A 19,385-nucleotide genomic window follows, 5' to 3' on the forward strand; every position below is an offset into this window, starting at 1 on the left:
AAAGGTTAGATCGAGTTTACATGCTTGTAACTTCATTTCAAACTAGACATAGGAAATCCCTATGTCTACGTATAAATGAATAGCACTGTAGAAGTACCTACACAATTCTCAACTGTTTTTTGCACTGAATTCGCGGAATTCACAGTAATCACATCAAAGATGCTTATCCTTTACCGTTTATAATGAGATTCTTAACAGTCTCTTTGAGGCATCGCATAATACAGATATGAGAAAAGATTATTGCAGGTTTGACTTTTAATAAGCTAGAAAGAAACTCCAAAAGCATGATATGAGTGCAAGAGAGACAAAACTTTACCAATGTTGACATTGACGGTAGTAATTACATGGGTCATTGATAGTTGATACTGACCTACTCAAAAGACGCACGAATGGCATCAGCGCTTTTAGTTTGTTAGTATTCTATCTCACTTCACACTCATATAATGGTTATTTAGTTTCTTTCTGGCTTATTAAAAGTCCAATGTGTAATAATCTTTTTCCATACCTCTATGTAGTACGGGAATGTCTGGAGCAATCATTTAGTTTTTATTTTCTGTGGTCCAATCAATATTTCTACACCATGACTTTGTTCCGTACTGTAACATGTATCTAATAAAAAATGTATTCAATAGATGACATGCTGATAAAACTTTGGAATTGGGAGAAGTCATGGGCGTGCCAGCAGGTGTTCGAAGGTCACTGTCACTACGTCATGCAAATAGCAATAAATCCGAAAGATAATAACACATTTGCCAGCGCATCCTTGGATCGAACGCTAAAAGTATGGCAGTTGGGGGCCGCTACGGCAAACTTCACACTGGAGGGGCATGAAAAGGGCGTAAATTGCGTAGACTATTATCACGGCGGTGACAAGCCCTACATCATTTCTGGAGCCGACGATCGGCTCGTCAAGATTTGGGATTACCAAAACAAGACCTGCGTCCAAACTTTGGAAGGTCACGCTCAAAATATTAGCGCCGTCAGTTTTCACCCCGAATTGCCGGTTGTACTCACCGGTAGCGAGGACGGTACTGTACGCATCTGGCACGCGAACACGCACCGTCTTGAAAGCAGTCTTAATTACGGCTTCGAGAGGGTTTGGACCATCTGCTGTCTGAGAGGTTCGAACAATGTGTCGATCGGTTACGATGAGGGTAGCATCTTGGTCAAGGTCGGACGCGAGGAGCCGGCCGTCAGCATGGACTCAAGCGGTGGGAAGATAATTTGGGCGCGTCACTCGGAGTTGCAGCAAGCCAACCTGAAGGCGTTGAATGAGGGAGTCGAAATACGGGATGGGGAGCGTTTACCAGTTGCAGTCAAAGACATGGGTGCTTGCGAAATTTACCCGCAAACGATTCAGCACAATCCCAATGGCCGATTTGTTGTGGTGTGTGGCGATGGTAAGTTTTCGGCGGTTAAGTTGTAGATCCATTTTGCGACCCCGTCCATTATGGTTTGAGACTATTTTCTGTTGTTAGTGTGTTAGATTTTCTTTAACACATTATTTTTCAAACAATAAGAAAAAAAAACGTGGGAAAAAATGCGTACATTTTGTCCTACTCATTCTGTTTTGTAATGATACTTTTAGGGGAATAGAGTAAGAGTAAGATATAGCATAGAGCTGGGTACTGCTCGTGCTCGCGAGCGTTTCGCTAGAAAAAGCGCTCCAAGCGGAAAAAGCACTTTTCGGAGCGGCCGCCTGGTACTCGATACGCGAGCGTTTACTTAAAGTGCTCGGCGCTCGACCTCTTTTTTCTACCTGCGAGCGGTTTTTCCGCTCATGAGCGTTTTTTTTCGCTCCTGAGCTTTTAACTGCCCTCAAGCGCTTAATGAATAAGCGCCGACCGCGAGTGGTTTTTCCGCTCCCAAGCGCCTTTCTGCTCGTGAGCGTTTTTTCTGCTCACGAGGACTTTTCCCTAGCGCTCGCGATAAGCCACTCCAGCACTTTTAGGAGTGCTCGGAACTCGCAAGCGGTTTCTCTTTGCAAATCAGCTCGATGCTCGCGAGCATTTTTGAGACAATTAGAGCGACACTCGAGCGGTTTTTTAGAACGCTTAGCTTATTTGTCGAATAGGTTCGACGTAAATTCAAAAAAACTAAAATTGGTATCATCGAAAGTGTAAGAGATATAAAAAAAGTTTTATATAAAAGTTACTGTCTTTGACACGCCTAATTTAGAATTGATGTCAAAAAAAATTCAAGATGGCTACCTGGGGAACATTTACCAACTTCCTAAAGTCTTTGAATATAAAATTAGGAAGAAGTCTAGCCTAATGGGAACTTGTGGATCCGTGACAATCGCAGGAGAGGTAAGGTGTACCTCTCCCACTTTTATAATAATATAATCGGTTTTAGAGCGAATAATTATGCTCCGAATTGCGTTTGCACTGAAGATTTCAATACTGTAATCTTTTGTTGGTACGTATACTAGTCGCGCGCACTTTAAATGAAAACGCTGCCGATACCAATTGGAATACAAAAAATTTCATAGAACAAAAATTGTAGACAATTAAATTTACTATAAAAAAGTCCGCGACGGCATATATCTATCTTTAATCGTTTAGCCATATCAACCATTTAAAGTTGCACATCTTGATTGCGTTGGCATTCATAGTATCTTTGATTGCTTATCATATATTAAGGGTTGAAGATACATATATGCCATCGGGGACTTTTTTGTAGGAAATTAAATTCTCTACAATTTATCTTTTATAACTTTTTTTGTATCTCTTTTTGTTTTCTCAGCGTTTGTAAAAAAATGTACGCACATCTTAATTTTGAACTTTTAATAAACTTTTTAGTTAAAAAAGAATCTGGCGTAGGTACGACTCGAACCCTTGACCTACATGTTGTTATATTTCAGGTGCTTTTGGGGGTTCCGGTTGGGATGATCGAAGCGTTGTAAAAATTGAAACTGTCGTTATTTTTTTGCCATTCTGCTCAAAGCGCATGGGAAATGAAAAAAACGATGTTCTTATTTTTATTTTTATTATTAGTGCAATTCACATATTATCGAGCTCCTTGCCAGTATAATAAGGAAGGCCCTTTTGACATCTACGTGAGTTATGAAGTGAATTGCATGAAATTCAATATGGGCATAGCTTTAGCAATATAATACGCAATGGCAAAAGTTGAGCCTAATGGATTCAAAATGCATAGTGCTCTTTTGGTATCTCGGCCATATATGAACCGAATTGCAAACTTTTTTAAATTTAGAAATGTATTTAAATTACATTTGATACCTACGTATGCACTTGGAATAAAAGCAAATGTAACGCCATTTTCAAAATTTGGTTTTGCGCATGCGCAGTGCCAACTTATTTATTTATGAACATAACAGGTTACCCCAATAACAATGTTCATGTATTGTTAATAAAAAAAACTATTCGAAAACATAAAGAATATAAAGAATATATGTTAAGTTGGTAAAAAAAACAAAAGAAAAAAAAAGAAAAAATGCTGTGAAAAATTTTTTCCAGTCCTTGGATATTGTCACACGATCTTTCAAACTGTCTTAGGGCAAATCTAACACCAGGTTCAATTTGGTTTTGCACATACTATAGCCATACCCAAGAGCTCGTTTGCTATATTTTTTACACAGATATTTTTACCCATACTAATAATACGCTATCAGAAGGGCGTGAAGCAAAGCCCTGTAATTCATCAAAAGTACGGTTTGGGCTGGATGTCATTTCACTCAACAAAACCAAATGTACTCTATGTAAAAAAATCCGCTGAATCTGAAAATCATAATCCCCTGGCCGGAAACTCCCGAAATATATTGTTATACAGAAAAAATGAAGAAAAAAAATGGGAAAATGTTTTTTTTCGCATTTGACTGACGTTAACTATCGCCCCGAGTGAAAAAATGAAGAGAAGTGATATTTTTTATGAACTTTTCCATTTTTTTTTCCGGTGAGGTATTCAAGTAAATTTGTTTAGAATCGAATTGTCTATGGAGACCATACATTTAGTGTGGAACGTTCATTCTTAATTGTTATTGTTTTTATGGAGAAATATAAAAAAAACGCATTTCCGAAAATTAACAATCTGTTATCACTGAGTAAAATTCATCATTCATATTTGGTCCCTTCTTTTGATAACAAAACAATACGACAAACCCGATCACCGTAGGTAGGTATTATAGTCATTGATTAAATAAACAAACAAATTGGATAAGTCTCATAACGTTCTAAATTTTTGTACAGATGGTGGAACCCCAAAGCAACCTTTTCCTAATGTTGTCTCGATGATTTCTGCAAATTGACGGACGGATTTCGACGTATTTTTTTTTAATATTAGGTACATTTTCCGAGAGGTTTCTGTTCGCCTATTATGGAGATTTCTTGTTATATTTCGGAAATTATTCCATTTGTTAACTAGCAAGTCTTCGGATTTTCCAAAAAAAAATTTGACAGTCCGTCGATTTGCAAGAATCATCGGGACAATTGTTGGAAACGGTTTGCTTAGGGTCCCACTAGCGGAAATAATTGGGGGAGAATCTGGGAGTCACCCACCTTGAAAGACAAAGCATGGATTTTTTAATTTGTATTTTTAATTAATCAATGACTATGATATCTACGGTGATCGTGTGATCGGTTGCCGTATTGTTCCGTTATCAAGCTACGGATAATATAAAAGATAGGATGAATTTTGATTAGTAACAGATTGTTAATTTTCGGGATTACTTTTTTTATATCTTTCCATAAAAAAGCAATAACTTTTGAAAATGAATGTTCCATACCAACTGTATCTAGAAAATTCGATTCTAATCAAATTTATTTCTCTTCATTTTCTCTCAGAGCAATAGATAACGAGATAATTGAAGTCAAATGCAAAAAAGACGAAATTTTCCCATTCTTTCTTTCTTTTTTTACGTTTTATAAAAATTATACAGGGTCCTATAACACTGCGTCGGTCTTTTCTAGTTCATACCTGGTAAAAAATAGCAAAAAATCTTTTGTGCAAATGTCAACTATAGAATGTTATGCATATACAGGAATTATTTTTGAATGTACAGAGTGTCTCATGTTTACGGTGTCAATACACAGCTGATTTTTTTAAATGGAACAGTATGTTTATTTTTAGCTAATTCGATGTCATTTTTTAACCTCTGCAGGCCAATTTATTAATTTTTTTTCGAATAATTCTCTATAAACCAACCCCACTTTGATAAATCGTAGCGACCTTGATTTTAAAGTTAAGAAATAGAAATCAATAATTTTAATTCGAATAAAAAGCAACACAAAAAAATTGTAAAATTTCTAGATTTCAAAGTGCTATAACTATTTTTATTCAAATGGAACTACCACTATTTTGTTTCTCTATTCGATGGTCTGTTGGTGCGCTCTTCAATTCTTAGAAGAGATATCCTGTGCTAAACCCCGTAGTTTTTAAGTTATTCAATATTTTTCACTAAACAGTTACACATTAATGAATTACATGTTTATAAACAGGAGTAAACCGTGATAATAAAAAACCAAAGAATGCCAAATAATAAACAAGTGCCATAAATTAATTGTTTGCTGCAAGTGTACTCATTATTTCCTAGTAAAATAAGATTTTTTAAAAAGACTAGTTCGAAATTCGCCTTTTTAATTAATCTTATTTTACTACTAGGGAGCACATTAATTGGAGCAGATAATTTACTTGTGACACTTGCTTACTGGAATTCTATTGGTTTCTATTTCTATTATCACGGCTTACTCGATCCTGTTTATAAACATTAAACATGTAATTCATTATTGTTTTGTGAAAAATATTGAATAACCTAAAAATTAGGGGGTTTAGGCACAGGAGACTCCTTATAAAACTTAAATAGCACACAAAACCCTATCGAATAGAGAAATAAAATAGTGGTAAGAAAACATTGAATCGTACCATAAAATTTCTCACCTTTGAATTTAAGATTCAGTCACAAAACGAAAGGTACCCACATTTACTTTCAAACGCCGTGAAAACGAAACTTCGTACAGAAAAACTCATAAAACATAAATTGTAGAGAATTTAATTTCCTACAAAAAAGTCCGTGACAGCATATATGTATCTTTAACCATTAATATATGATAAGCGTTCAAAGATATTATTGAAACCAACGAGGACACTAGGTACAACTTTAAATGGTTGGTAAGGCTAAACGATTAAAGATAGATATATACCGTCACGGACTTTTTTATAGTAAATTTAATTGTCTACAATTTTTGTTCTATGAAATTTTCTGTGTCTAAATTGGTATTTGCAGCGTTTTCAATTATGTACGCGCGCCTACTATCAACATAAGAGTACGGTAACAAATCAATGAGTGAAAGTGGGAGACTTCAGGCTATCTTTGTCCTACATATAAAACGCGCTGTAAGAAGGAAGAGCAGTGACTGCGTTCGGATTTTCGGAAAGCGCGTATATAAATCCAAAGGTACTTTTCACGTTCATTTCGTGGCTCCATCTATCGCTCAAGGTACTTTTAGAGACCCACGCGAAAGTACAGGCTTAGACTTCTTCCTAATTTTATATTCAAAGCTAAAGTTGAATAGACGCCATATTGGATTTTTAGATTATTTGATAGATTTTTTAATTCTCTTTTCAACGAGCTATCATAGCATAATATTGAAAATAAAATACTAGTTATATCAACGGTTTTTATATTTTAATGAAGTAGGCTACGGTGAATTTAAAAAAAAACAAAACAAAATCTATTCGAGGCAACAAAATAATGACAATAATTACATCAGATGTTTAAAATACCCCCCATTATTAGTGAAACACATTTCAAGACAGTTTACTTTAGGCAACGTGTTGCCACTGATACTATAAGTAACACGCCTTTAGAACGGCTTCGCGCAGTTGTGTTATTACCTATTATAGTATAGTAGCTACTTCCATATACTTTATTCTTTAATGTACAATGTACACAATTCGTGAATTGTGACCTGGGCAGCCAGCTTGTTGTAGGTACCATAAACCAACCTTTTCTGCGAAACATACGTCTAGAAAATCCTTTAAGGAAGTTTATTGGAGAATTTGTAAATAATGGTGTGTCATAATAGTACATTATATATCAAGGTAGAGAAGTACAGTATTATTGCCTGAGCACCAAGATTACATCTCGAGGCGCTTGCGCCGAGGGGTGTAAGGTGCGAAGGCAATAATATACTTCTCTAGCGTGGTATATATACTATTTTTTCACTACTAGCACTTGAAGTCCTCTAAATTAACATATTATATTGATAAGAAAGTGAACGGTTGGACAGAATTTTTTGTTTATTAATTTAACATGTCAATCAAGTACGTAGAAGTACAAGTCAAACAGGCCGTATTTTGTTCTGTCATTGAGATATTTGCAAAGAGTAATTTCGTTCGAATTTTTTCAAAATGTGATAATTTTAGGTATGTAATTTCTCTGGAAATGGCTGATGGTGGCAATTATTCATTTTAGAGGACTTGTCCAAACGTTTATTGAGCGAAATTTCGGGTTGTGTTTTCTAAAAGTGATAGCGTGACAGTTCTCATTATTGACTACTAGTTAATAATGTCCACATTATTAACCACTTTGAACAAATGCCGAGAAAGCCTACTTTACAAGTGGAAAAAAGGTTAATAATCATGTCATCAGACGCTAGTAGTGAAAAAAATACATTAATTTAAAACCTTACTTGATGTCGGAGTCAAATTACAACATGTAGGTTTTCCTGTAACGAGTACTGTTCATTATGTTGATTTGAACACTTAGAAAAATAAGACTCATCTGTCCATATGCTCGGACTCGTAAAACTGCAGTTAGTTTCGATATTCTTACGAATAAACCACCTACAAAATGTGACCTGGGACAATGCATCAACGGTAATACATTGTGTAAAGTAAATCGAATTGTCTTGAAATGTGTTTAACTGGATAATGCCATGGCATTTTTTCGAGAGGTTAGTTTGTAGTTATACCAGCATTTTGTAGGTATGTAAGTATGGATAATATGATAGTCAATAAGTGACGTCATAAAAGTCAAAATTTTTTTACGCGTACTTATATTAAAATTGTGGAGGGAGTTATAACGCCCAAACCCCCCTTCCATGAGTGCACCCCTGATATTTTAAACATCTGATGTATTTACTTTCATCGTTTTGTTGCCTCCAATAGATTTTGTTTTGTTTTTTTTTTAATTCATCATAGCCTACTTGATTAAAATATAAAAACCGTTCATATAATTGCTATCTTATTTTCAATCTTATGCTATGATAGCTCGTTGAAAAGAGAATTAAAAAATCTATCAAATAATCTAAACATCCAATATGGCGCCTATTTAACTTTAGGAAGTTGGTAAATGTTCCTCAAAGGTAGCCTTGAATTTTTTTTGACATCAATTCTAAATTAGGCGTATTAAGGCAGTAACTTTTATATAAAACTTTTTTTTATATCTCTTGTACTTTCGATGATATAAGACATTAAAGGAAATGACCAATTTTAGTTTTTTTTAATTTACGTCGAACCTATTCGACATTTTGAATTTCCACAAGGAAATTTTAAATAAGCATCTAAACTGCAAAACATTGTCCATTTAACCAATTCTCTATCTTTAATAATAAGAAAGTTACCCAATCAATCCCACCCGATCTGGGACACACTGTATATCTAGAACTTTTATATATTTACATTAAAAGTTTTAAATATATACAAATTAAGTTTTATATGTCTGCGGGATAGCATCGATGAAATATATAAAACTTCAGCTTCATGTATCTATCACTGGTGGCGCTGCAGTAATCTCAAACTCGGCAACAGCAACCAGCGTTTGTTTCATTTGAACAACTGATCTGCTACTTCTGTTTACATTTCGAATATTAATAATAATAATATATAATAATAATATATTTATCATGTTAATGTGCGGAGCACTTACATTGGTCATTGTAGAAAAAGATATAGGTATAAGACATTACTAATACAAAAACATACATACTACCACAAACAGTTCGAGCAAACATATTATATAATAACATATAATATATATAGCACAATACATATTAAAAAGTGTGCACGAGTGAGTTCAGAGCTGAAAGTGTCCTTTACTGGTGCTCGTTGTAAATTCGTCGAGGGAGTAGAAAGCCTTTTTGAGTAAAAAAGACTTTACTACCTCTTTGAATCTTCGCATTGGGAGTTTCCTGACGGCTTCCGGGATGCAGTTGTATAGGTGCTGAGACTGCCAGACAGCACCGTTTTGGGTTGTTCGCAGACGACAGAAGTGGGTGTAGATGTTCGCTCTGAAGCGAGTTTCATACTGATGGTTATCGCTACTTAGAGAAAAATTGATTACATTTTTCTTAATGTAGCAAACTGCTTCGAGAATAAATAAACAAGGGAAAGTTAGAATATTTAACTTGACAAAAGAATCACGACAATCTTCTCTGAAACTTAGTCCATGAATTACTCGTATAGCCCTGCGTTGTAATTTGAAAATTTTTGGCCACGAGCAACAGTGGCCCCACACCGTAATTGCGTATTGTAGGGCAGTTTGGATCAGACAGTGGTAGGCAGCTTTAACAATATTTAGAGAAGCATTGTTCACAAGCTTACGCATGAGAAAAATTCCGTTGCACAATTTTTTACAAATGGTAGCACAGTGTTCTTTAAAGCTCAGCGTTCTATCTACAACGCAGCCCAAAAACTTTGCACTTGAAACAAAATTAGATGGTACATGGTCACACGCAGTTTTTAAGGTGAAATGCATTAACGCGGTCTTATCACAGTTAACACGTAGTTGATTACTTTGGCACCATTCGTTAATTAAGTGAACCGTGTTATTAGAGGTTGTTACAGCGGTCCTGAGATCCCTATCAGAAGTCAGAACTGTTACGTCGTCGGCATATAGTATGCACGTGACATTTTTTGGTAGACAAGATGGCAGGTCATTTATGTAGGCAAGGAACAGTAGCGGTCCCAGGATCGACCCCTGCGGCACTCCATTGGTTATGTCGGTACTCTTAGATATAGTATTGTTGTATAATACACACTGCGTTCTGTTGGTTAAATATGAGGCTATTAGCGAACAGCTGTTCGGAGTGAAATTATAGAAATGTCTTAGTTTATTCGTTAATATTGTGTGATTCACACTATCAAATGCTTTGGACATGTCAATGAAGGCGGCAACAGAGTGTACACCACTTTCAAATCCCTGCAGCGTAGATTGCGTGAACTCTATGATGGCGTTTGATGTTCCACGTCCTTTTCTGAACCCAAATTGTCTTTCGTATAAGAGTTTATTATTCTCAAAAAAAGCTACCATTTGTGTATACAGTATGTTTTCTACGACCTTTGAAAAGGTTGGTAGTATAGAAATGGGTCTGTAATTATTCATATCTTCTACCTCCCCTTTTTTGTGGATAGGAATCACCACAGCAGCTTTAAGGAGATCAGGAAAGACTCCGGAGCTTATCATGGAGTTCACTGCTATCGTTAAGGGTGGTACTATCAGGTTGATGTTGGTTTTAAGAAATTTTGCGTTTAGTCCATATATATCTCTGCATTTGCTAATTCTAATTTTGCGGATAGCATCACGAATTTCGATTTGTGATACATTGGCAAATTGAAATTGTTGTTTTGAGCTTGCAGATGTGGTATTGAATCTTAAAGGATCAGTGCTGCAGGTTAGATGACTATTGATGGGCTTAACTGCAGTGTTCGAAAAAAAGTTTACGAAGTTGTCCGCAGTTATCATAGTTGCTTTGTTGCTGCCGATTACTCTGTGGGAGTTTATAAGGGACCACATTGCTTTTGGTTTGTTACCTGAGTTTTTTACGTATAAGTCGTTGGCCTTAATTTTTGCTGCCCTAATTTCTTTCACATAGGTTTTGTATATCTCACTTTTTATTTGTTTCAGATTATTAGTGCGAAACTGTTTGTATAAATCAGTGAAAAATTGAAGTTTATCCCGCAACTTTCGTAAATGTCCATTAAACCAGTTTGGACTGCTGTCTCCTAGTCTGCGATGAAGTTTCTTTATAGGAAAGCATAATAAGAAAGCATTATGAAATTCCTTAAAAAACGTCGAGAAAGGGTCGCTTCCACATTGATTAAGTGCTTGTTTCCACTCGATGTTACTAAGCAATTCGAAAAACTTTTGGTATCCAGTTAGAGAGAAAGGACGATGTGTAGTTGTAGTGTACTCCGCACCTTTATCCGTGGGTTTAGTTTTAATTTTTATACTTTGTCCTAGGTGGTCAGAAAGGCCGCTTTCTATTGTATTCGTTGTAAAGTCGTTGGTTGCGAAATTTATAAAAATATTATCGATGCAATTTTTATCGCGTGTCGGAGTAAAAATTGTTTGGACAAATCCATATTGGCGGAATAGCTCGCATAGGTTTATGCATTTTGAATCATTCGACATGAAAATTACATTAACATTACATTATACATAGGTATAATTATTATGTATTATTGAATTAAGAAAGAAAACTGTCGAATGTCTGATTTGCTAGTTTTCACGCCGCCGTTTCTATTTCGTGTACTTCTAACAAGCAACCTATCACTATTTTATTTTTATAGTAAATTTTCAAACTTGCAAACCGGTTCATATAATTAAAGTGTAACAAATGCATGCACTAGTAACCTATATCTTCTTAGCCCCTGGAAAGTATTGTTTGTACTGTTCTATACAAATTCAATTTGATCTCATAGACTGCCAGGGAAAATTGAAATGAACTGTAAGTGTTGTAAAAAATGAATACGGAACTGAGGTAACGATAATTAAACAACAAACTTCATTACGTCAAATACACAACTTTCGTCAACACATTGTAGTTTTACAATTCTATTATCATAGTGTTGTGCAATTTAAACTTTACTAATAAGATAAACAAACTGGGTCTGCACCTTTCGTTAAGCGACAGATATCAATAACAGAATATAGTGTACAAATTAATACATTTGGGCGTGCGATAATTACTATTATCTGAATACAGTAGGTGATGAACGCAAACCAAAACAATATAATTATTTTATAAATATGTGCTAATTTACAGACTCGAATAAAATTCATACATTGCCAGATTGAAGTTGCTGAAATGTGTATATTTAACCGAAATACGAATGTAAACAAAAGTAGCAGATCAGCTGTTCAAATTCAAACAAACTCTGGTCGGTGTTGCCAAATTTCAGGCTACTCTAGCGCCACTAGTGATAGGCGTACGAAGCTGAAGTTTTATATATTTCATCGACGCTATCCTGCAGATATATAAAACTTAATTTCTTATATATTTAAAACTTTGAATGCAAATATATAAAAGTTCTTGATATATTTATTTTATTTATATATTCGTGAGAAATAATTATGGTACAAACGGCGCCTCATATAGACATGTCCAAACTGTTGTATCATGATCGCCCAAGCGAACATAATTAGTTTTATAACAAAATGTTAAATGGGCGGGGTCAGCGAAATCGACCTGCGACTTGTTATGATACTATTTTGTTTCAGGGGAGTATATAATTTACACTGCGATGGCGCTGAGAAATAAAGCGTTTGGCAGTGCCCAGGAGTTTGTGTGGGGTCAAGATTCGAGTGAGTACGCGATAAGGGAGGCGGGTTCGACTGTGCGCATTTTTAAGAACTTTAAGGAAAAGAAAAGCTTTAAACCTGATTTCGGTGCCGAAGGTATTTTCGGTGGTTGGCTTTTGGGAGTTAAGTCGGTTTCCGGGTTGACCTTTTACGATTGGGAGACAACTGTGCTGATTCGTCGTATTGAAATACAACCGCGGTCCGTTTATTGGTCTGACAGTGGTCGTTTAGTGTGCATAGCTACGGAGGACAGTTTTTATATATTGAGCTATGACTCTGAAGAAGTTACAAAAGCTCGTGAAGCCGGGGAATCAGCGGAAGACGGTGTTGAAGCTGCCTTTAACGTTTTAGGGGAAATTAACGAATCGGTTCGTACGGGTTTGTGGGTTGGAGATTGCTTCATCTATACCAATTCGGTTAATCGCATCAATTACTACGTGGGTGGAGAGCTAGTCACTGTGGCTCACTTAGATCGACCGCTGTATTTGTTGGGTTATGTTCCGCGTGAAGACCGCTTGTATTTAATAGATAAAGAATTGGGTGTTGTAAGTTATCAACTACTTCTATCAATGCTGGAATATCAAACGGCCGTTATGCGGCAAGATTTTGCTACTGCCGACCGAGTTCTACATTCCATTCCCAAAGAACACCGTACCCGAGTCGCCCACTTTTTGGAAAAGCAAGGTTTTAAGCAACAGGCTCTGGCGGTCAGTACAGATCCCGAACATCGCTTTGAGTTAGCTGTCAGCTTAAAAGACGTTAAAACTGCCGAAAGTCTTGCAATAGAAGCTAACAACCCACAGAAGTGGAATCAACTGGGCGAGTTGGCCATTTCATTAAATAATTTAACACTCGCGAAGGACTGCATGAAGAAAGCTCAGGATTATGGAGGACTGTTGCTAATGGCAAGCAGCTCCGGTGACGTCGACCTCATGCGTTATTTAGCCGAAACTACTGCCTCCACTAACAAGCACAACATCGCCTTCTTGGCTTACTTCATGTTGGCTGACCTACACAAGTGTTTAGACATTTTAATCTCGACGGATCGCGTCCCAGAAGCCGCATTTTTCGCTAGATCTTATTTACCCGATCAGATCTCCAGGGTGGTCAAGCTTTGGCGTCAGAAGTTATCGGTTATAAACCAGAAGGCGGGGCAAAGTCTCGCCGATCCAGAGCAGTACGAAAATCTATTTCCTGGTCTCGACGAAGCCATTGCGACGCAAAGATTCCTCGAAAAGGAATATTCCACCTTTGCGCCTTCGGTGGCGGCAGCGAGCACAGTTCCAAATCGGAAACGAAATCCCATTGAAGAAATGAAAGCGGCGGTTGCCAGTGGTCTGTTTACTTTTGGTGATGGCTTAAAAAGGTTTGTATAACTTCTAAGACGTTTCTCACTGTAACTATGCTGCTGTTACAGAAAACTTGTAGTATCAAAACCAAATATTTTTAAGAGAAAAGCTTTACTCACAATAAGATTATATAAATTAGGTTTGAAAACAAAATGTAATTCCTTTAAACTTTTTGTTTTACAAATGAACACTCGGCTTGCCCAAATTACAAGAGACTTAAAATTTCATGAACACATGATAAAATTTTTAAAAAACAATTACAAACACCTCAAATCTAAAATTAAACCCTAATTTTCTCCAACACTGGAAAACTTTTGACTTTCAAGGACGAATGTTTGATCCGTTGTCACGCATTTGGATATGCATAATTTTCCTTTAAAAAATTTATAATTTTAAAAAGGGCAAACTCAAAAACGATAAAAAAAGTTTTGCGACACATAAAATTAACATATGTAACAGAAGTTCTAATTCTTCAAATTAACATCCCAAACAATGATGGATCCACCATAAATTCTAATGCAAGGAACAAAATTTAGTGTTGCAGAAAAACCGTTAGAATTGCAAAAGTCTGATGCGGTTCCCACCGGCATACTCTTAGATGTACCCTCGTCCACAAAAGTTCCATCATCAGCGGTTCCACCTGAAGACGACGATTTAGACTTTGATTTAGAAGGAATGAATTTAGATGATAACATTGACACTTCCGTAAGTTATTTTTACAAAAAGCAATAACAGTATATTTGTGTTGTTCTTTTACAGGACATCAACATTGATGATGAGTTATTAACTGAGTAATTGCGCCATTTTGTAATTTTTGTATTAGTATTATTTTAACTCATTTCCAAAGGCTCCTACAACATCATGTAAAGTATAAATATAAAATAGTAGTGAATCATTTTCACATTGTTCTAATAATTTATAAGAAATATATTTGTGTATATTAACTAGTTTTTGTGTGAATCTTAAACACCGGCTGGAGATTCTTTTAATATGCAGAGGAGGTTATCCAGGATGGTATGATATTAAAGTACTGTCATTGGTACTTTTGATTTTTTTAAATAAATATCACAAATATATTATAAATATCAATAAATAAAAAGTATTAATAATTAACTATTAAAAATCATATCATAACAGTGCAATACCTTCAAGAAATGCAAAAAGGCGTCATTAACTCCCCCACCCCATCGAATAACAATTTCTGCGGCACAAATGAGTACATAACTTGCACTAAAAAAAATTAGAACAGTACACACTGTGGTGGGGGGGAGGGGCAGTGTTAATAAATGGTAGCGACACAAACAAACAACTCCATATTATCACTATAATAAGAAATAAGCTGGTTTATTAGATGTGAAAGTCAAAAGTGAGGTTATAAATATGATTCCTTAAATACGAAAAATAATTAGTTTTTTTACCTGGTACTGCTTACTGCTGATTATTAATTAAACTAGTGATATAAAACAAATGGGGAATGTTATGTACAAATTACAGCTTCATAATTGAAAGAAAATAGGTAAGCGATTAGAATCGTGAGTTTGTGCTCCACTCTTCACAGGGTGCTCTGCTTCCTACAAATTTAGACAGAAATGCATTAAAAGCCAAAGAAGTGCCATTCACAGAGGATAAATATAGGGGGAAAATCTGGAGCAAGAAAGGCAACTGTGGAAACCGCTAAACGCCACATTTTACATCACAGGTATAATACTTATACAAAAATTAACCATCCGAGGAAGTGACACTTGCATTTGCATAACTTAAATCTGACATTAATTTTATACAACATTTGATATTGTAACGTGATTTATAAATTCGGGTTCGATTTATATCAATATTTATTAAACAAAACTAAAACATTATAAAATCCGTACAATTTATATCGATTATTTATATCACACACTTCGCAATTTATATTTCCGCGCTCGATGTTTCATACGTACTCGATCTCGTTCGATAGTAGACTGCCGCGATGTTCGGTCCGCAACCATTTATACACGCAAGCAATGTAAGTCCAGAACATTCGCGCATTTACCAGACACGCTGCAAAGATCCCCACCATCGCGCGTCTAGAAAATTCCAGAGCGCCAAAGGCGACGTCATGTCTGGAGCGTTTCCGTTACAATATGTTCAAACGTGGTCAGCTCAAACAGATTTAAAATCAACTCCACTCCTTTCCCATTTATGAAAAATATTATTCCGTAGTTTCTTACATAATAAAGTACATGAAATATATTGTTAATTAGCCGGACCTTCTCCAGTCCAGAAGGTATCTGAAGGTCCTGGATACGGTAAGCTTAGACTAAATAAATTGTATTTCGAGATGAATGCCGCTAAGTAATTTTAACACTCCGGCATTTACCTCTGCACATACGAAACAGTTACAGACATTCAAAAAAATGAGATTCATACACAAAGTCGCTAATCAATCTAAATGAGTTTTAAACAATCAAATGAAAACTATTCAAGGTCAAGGATCACTTACCCATTTTTATGTATAATGATCAAATTACCAAACTTTTTTTTGCTAAAAAATCATTGGACAGTGACAGGACACTTTCCTTCATATACAGACTAACGTTTAAAAATTGTGACAGCACTGTTTCGAGGCTTAGGGCCAGTATCATAACCACTCAGGGGCGTCGATAAGGGGGTTCAGCAGGGGCATTTGCCCCGGGGCCCGGCCAAAAGGGATTTTGAAACCTGATTTTTAATTGTACTTTTTAACAAAAATCTGAATATGAGAGAGTAGAATATTAAAAAAATGCACAGCAGAAGATTAAAAAACCCATACCATTGAGATATATATAGAATCCAAAACGACCAGAATTTTCAAGAATATTATTATTAACTATACATCAAAAGTTATGCGTAAGGAATAATTAACAAAATTAGAACAATGTACATTATTATATTTAATTGTCTATTATAATTGCATATCCTCTAATTCAACAATCGTTTCTTCTGAAGCTCTTTCGAGGTTAACAAAGTCTTCAACGTTCTTAGAGATGTCTTCCTCCAATTTTTTTACAGGCTCAGAAGTTTTGGCTTCTGTTGACGAATTTTTTTGTAGTCTGTCATGAAATTCGACCAAGTGTTTATCAATCTCTAATATTTTAGATTTATTTTGAAAATTGATCTGAAAAAATAATGGTAAGTAATTAAAGTAATGGATTAATCAAGCAATTACCCGCTTAAGGTGTCCACTAACAGGTTTTGCCTTATTTTTTGATTTTCCACTCCTACCACCGACCACCTTAATCACATTCTTTATTTGTTTCGTTTTGTTCTTCTTTCCCATGACGACCTGTAAGAAATTAGGTTTTAAATGGAGAATGACTACAATTAAGTACACACTTTTTTTCGAGGCATTGTCTAGAGAAGGGGAACAGCTTCTTTTGACATTCTCATTAGTTAAAATCTCTTTATCTAGTTTAATAGTGACTCGAACCATTTCTTTGAAATTACTGACAGTACGAACTCTGAATATATTTAAAATTTTATCTTCAACATCAAACTTAAATTGTTCAGTTATCAATTTTTTTGCAATACCGGTCACATCCTCTCCTTTTGTAAAGCAATAAACATGAAGAATTGGAGGTTTATGCAAATCTCCAATCTCGTTCCCATCGTACAGTTTTAAAAAGCCACCCAAAAACTCTACAGCTAGTGCGGGTAAATTCATTATGATTGTAATATTTTGTTTATTAACGTATTTAATTAATTGATCTTTTAAGTCTTCTCTAATAAAATCTCGACCGTCTTTGTTATACGCACTGAGATTAACTTTATTTTTTCTCGCATTATGCAAAAGCCACTTGTAAGATTCGGGATTTAAATCATTTGCGTAAACAATACATCCTTTTTTCGCAGCCGGAATAGAAAATGGACCCACCCCAGCGAAAACATCAAACACAACATCATCTTTACTTAAACTATCCACAATTCGCTCGTGTTCCGTGCTTAATCGAGGATTCCAATACACTTGAGAGAAATCAAATTCAAACTGGCACCGATTCTCCTTTAATTGAACCGTCATATCCGGATCGCCACAAATAATTTCCATTTGAAAGTTACGATACGTATTCTCAATCATATCTACTTTATTTACAACAGTACGAGTTCTCGGCGTCTTTTCCAACAAAACTTCACCAATAATACTTTTAAATGGTAACAAGTGTTCACGAAGATTCAAATGGATGATGTGACCCACTTGTGAAAAGCTAGAGAAACCGTCCTGGTTCTCCGGAAGAATGGCTCTAAAAATTTCGTCAGCATGAAAATTATCGTACGTTAATCGCAAGTTAACAGTGTCAAAATTCTCTTCGGTTATCGAGTGTTTTTTTAAACCCTCTCGATCACACTCGTCCATTGCAGAATAGGTTTGAATGTTACGATTTAGCAGCATATACTTTTGATTGTTATCAGTGCATGTTTGTAGCGGTTTTAGATGTCTAATTCGGAGGCCGTATTTTTTAAGGTAGGGCATTACATCCGATACATGCGCTTGACGTAGGTGAATAATCGGTACTGTTATATCCGTATCGAACTTTGATTTGTCTAGAATGGTCATGTTTCGAACACATTTCGGAAGGTTAACACCACTGTTTGTTGTTGGCATCGTATTTTTTAAATGTAGGTTGAAATACCAACGAAAAATACTATAAGTGGGCATGAAAATAAATGTTTTTAGTTGAAAATAAAGTTAATACAAACCTAAATATTTTCATTCGAACTATTTACTTTTTAGGTTAGGTTTTCGCACCGACACGTGCGAATTGCGAATGTTTAGTACATACAGGGTGTTTTTTTAAAGATGGGCCATAGAAAGTACACACCTAGCACAACGCAATGTAAAGGCGTTGAGTTATTTAAAATGGGCCATAGGGAAATTTACAGTGCGCAAATTGTTCTCAAATCTTAGCCTTGCGCTTCGTTATTTTTTTGGACTTTTTTGTAGGAAATTAAATTCTCTACAATTGACCTATGTTATACGAGTTTTTCTGTACGAAGTTCCGTTTTCACAGCGTTTGCAAGTAATGTGGGGTATGGGTACCTTTCGTTTTGTGACTGAATCTATTAAATTCAAAGGTTGCGAGCTATTTTATGGTACGCACGCTTCAATGTTTTCCTACCACTATTTTATTAACGAGCTCCTAGCGAGTTTATAGTTTTGCGGTGTCCGTCCGTCCGTCCGTTAGCACGATAACTCATAAACGAATGGACCGATTACGATGAAATTTTGCAGGTGGAGTCTTTACCAAATTTGTAGATCGGAGTTCGTGAATTGGCAATGTAGCCCAAAAAATAAAGTAGGCCCTTTTGACATCTTCGTTAGTTATGAACCGAATTGCATGAAATTCAATATGCGCATTGCTTTAGCCATATTAAACACAATTCCAAAAGTTGAGCCTAATCGATCAGCATTCACAGTGCCATTTTGCGTATCTCGACCATTTACAGACCGAATTACAAACCTTCTTATTTATGAAGGTATT

At 35.7% G+C, this 19,385-nt stretch overlaps 2 protein-coding genes across 2 annotated transcripts; one reads left to right on the plus strand and one right to left on the minus strand.

Moving 5' to 3' along the window:
• Positions 1-632: 632 nt before the first annotated feature.
• Positions 633-14,834, plus strand: LOC116170873 (coatomer subunit beta'; the record flags this gene model as incomplete). Its single annotated transcript, XM_031487416.1, is given in 4 exon segments — positions 633-1,400; positions 12,461-13,907; positions 14,427-14,595; positions 14,650-14,834. Coding segments are annotated over 4 exon segments (2,420 nt in total), but the record flags the coding sequence as incomplete, so codon positions are not given.
• Positions 14,835-16,716: 1,882 nt separating this feature from the next.
• On the minus strand, positions 16,717-18,685 carry LOC116172540 (tRNA (guanine(37)-N1)-methyltransferase). Its single transcript, XM_031489773.1, has 4 exons — positions 18,604-18,685; positions 17,245-18,548; positions 17,078-17,194; positions 16,717-17,026 (listed from the first exon to the last, which is right to left on the minus strand). Exons 1-3 carry the CDS (start codon positions 18,615-18,617, stop codon positions 17,145-17,147), a joined length of 1,368 nt encoding a protein of 455 aa, XP_031345633.1. The 5' UTR covers positions 18,618-18,685; the 3' UTR covers positions 16,717-17,026; positions 17,078-17,144.
• Between the last annotated feature and the right edge of the window lie 700 nt (positions 18,686-19,385).

The sequence above is a fragment of the Photinus pyralis genome, unplaced genomic scaffold (assembly GCF_008802855.1).
Source record: "Photinus pyralis isolate 1611_PpyrPB1 unplaced genomic scaffold, Ppyr1.3 Ppyr1.4_LG5, whole genome shotgun sequence".
Taxonomy (NCBI): domain Eukaryota; kingdom Metazoa; phylum Arthropoda; class Insecta; order Coleoptera; family Lampyridae; genus Photinus; species Photinus pyralis.

What these genes read in the sequence shown, in the direction of transcription:
- LOC116172540 (XM_031489773.1), bottom strand. An exon ending in AGACAATGCCTCGAAAAAAA is followed by an intron (nt 17,195 to 17,244) that starts GTGTGTACTTAA and finishes AATTTCTTACAG; the next exon opens with GTCGTCATGGGAAAGAAGAA.